This window comes from Brassica oleracea, unplaced genomic scaffold, assembly GCF_000695525.1.
Source record: "Brassica oleracea var. oleracea cultivar TO1000 unplaced genomic scaffold, BOL UnpScaffold03358, whole genome shotgun sequence".
Lineage (NCBI taxonomy): Eukaryota > Viridiplantae > Streptophyta > Magnoliopsida > Brassicales > Brassicaceae > Brassica > Brassica oleracea.
The window spans coordinates 1-1,221 of NW_013619883.1; the positions used below are offsets into that span (position 1 = coordinate 1).

General features: G+C 45.2%; 1 protein-coding gene across 1 annotated transcript; it reads right to left on the reverse strand.

Moving 5' to 3' along the window:
- Positions 1-5: 5 nt before the first annotated feature.
- On the reverse strand, positions 6-1,195 carry LOC106321857 (the record flags this gene model as incomplete). The annotated part of the gene is given in 3 exon segments (XM_013760085.1): positions 6-385; positions 493-571; positions 743-1,195. Coding segments are annotated over 3 exon segments (912 nt in total), but the record flags the coding sequence as incomplete, so codon positions are not given.
- Positions 1,196-1,221: the final 26 nt, after the last annotated feature.

Here is a 1,221-nt window from a genome sequence, read left to right on the forward strand (position 1 = left end):
ACTCCTCCTCCTACGCCGCCACCTTCCTTCTTCTCACCGTCTCCGGCCTCTTTCTTCTTATCTCCGCCCTCTACAGCCTCTTTCTTCTTCTCTCCGCCATCTCCAGCCTCTTTCTTTTTCTCTCCGGCTTCTTTCTTATTATCGCCACCCTCTTGCTTCTTCTCTACGACTTCACCTCCTTCCTTCTTTGCTTCGTTAGCTCCAGCGGCTGGGACTTCTTTCTTGGCGGCGGGAGGGGCGGCACCATCGTCTTTTTTAGCCGGAAGAAGAGGCTCCACGGTTCGTTTTAGCTTTTTAGCTAGTAGAGGCACAAGTTCTTTAACATCCATAGTGCCTTTCACAGTCACCGTGTCTTTGGCTGCATCAATAGCCACCGTTTGGACGCCTGTTCAAATTAATATTAGTAATTTATGAGCATAATTAAATTGCTTTTGGCTTTAACTTGGCTAAGAATAAAAGTAAATAAACTTTCATTTGTTTAGTAATAATTACCTTTAATTTTCAATATTATTTTCTTGATTTTCTGAATACATCCTTCGCAGTGAAGTCTGATCTTCAAAGCAACCGAGCTCTGAACGTAAACAATTTAAAGCTCGATCAGTTACATAGACAAAGTGTTAGAGTGGTTTTACGTTTTAGCTATTGTAAAACACTTTTTAAGTTTTTTTTCTTGAAAACGAAAACACTTTTTAAGTTGCTTGCATAGTCTGTCTATTGTCCTTATTCAATTAAATCTATATACCTCTTTAGGAGCGGCCGGGGGTGGAGGAGCAGGAGCAGGAGCCGCCTTATCTACACCATCGGCTTTCTTCTCTCCACTGGTGGCGGTAGATGCGTCTACTTTCGGCGGTGATGGTGGCGGTGGGTTGGCCAGTACCACCTTTCTCTTCATTCTTTCCTCCAACTTCTCCTGGAGTTTCATCGGATCGATCTTCCCGACCACCATGAGCTTGTTCCCACCCATATCCATCGTCACATCTTTCACTCCGGCGAAGTGCTTCACCATTCGCTTGATCTTCTTCGCGCAGCCTTCGCAGTGCATATCCACTTTGTAAACAAACGCAGAGGCAACCACCGCCGCCGGGGCTGCCACAGAATCTCCTCCCCCACACTTTGGCTTGTTATCGGTCGTCTCAGAAGAGACTAAGGCGGATGCTTTCTTCTCATCTTGTGCAACCTTGGCACCTTCTTGTTTCTACATGCACATAATTATAAACACAT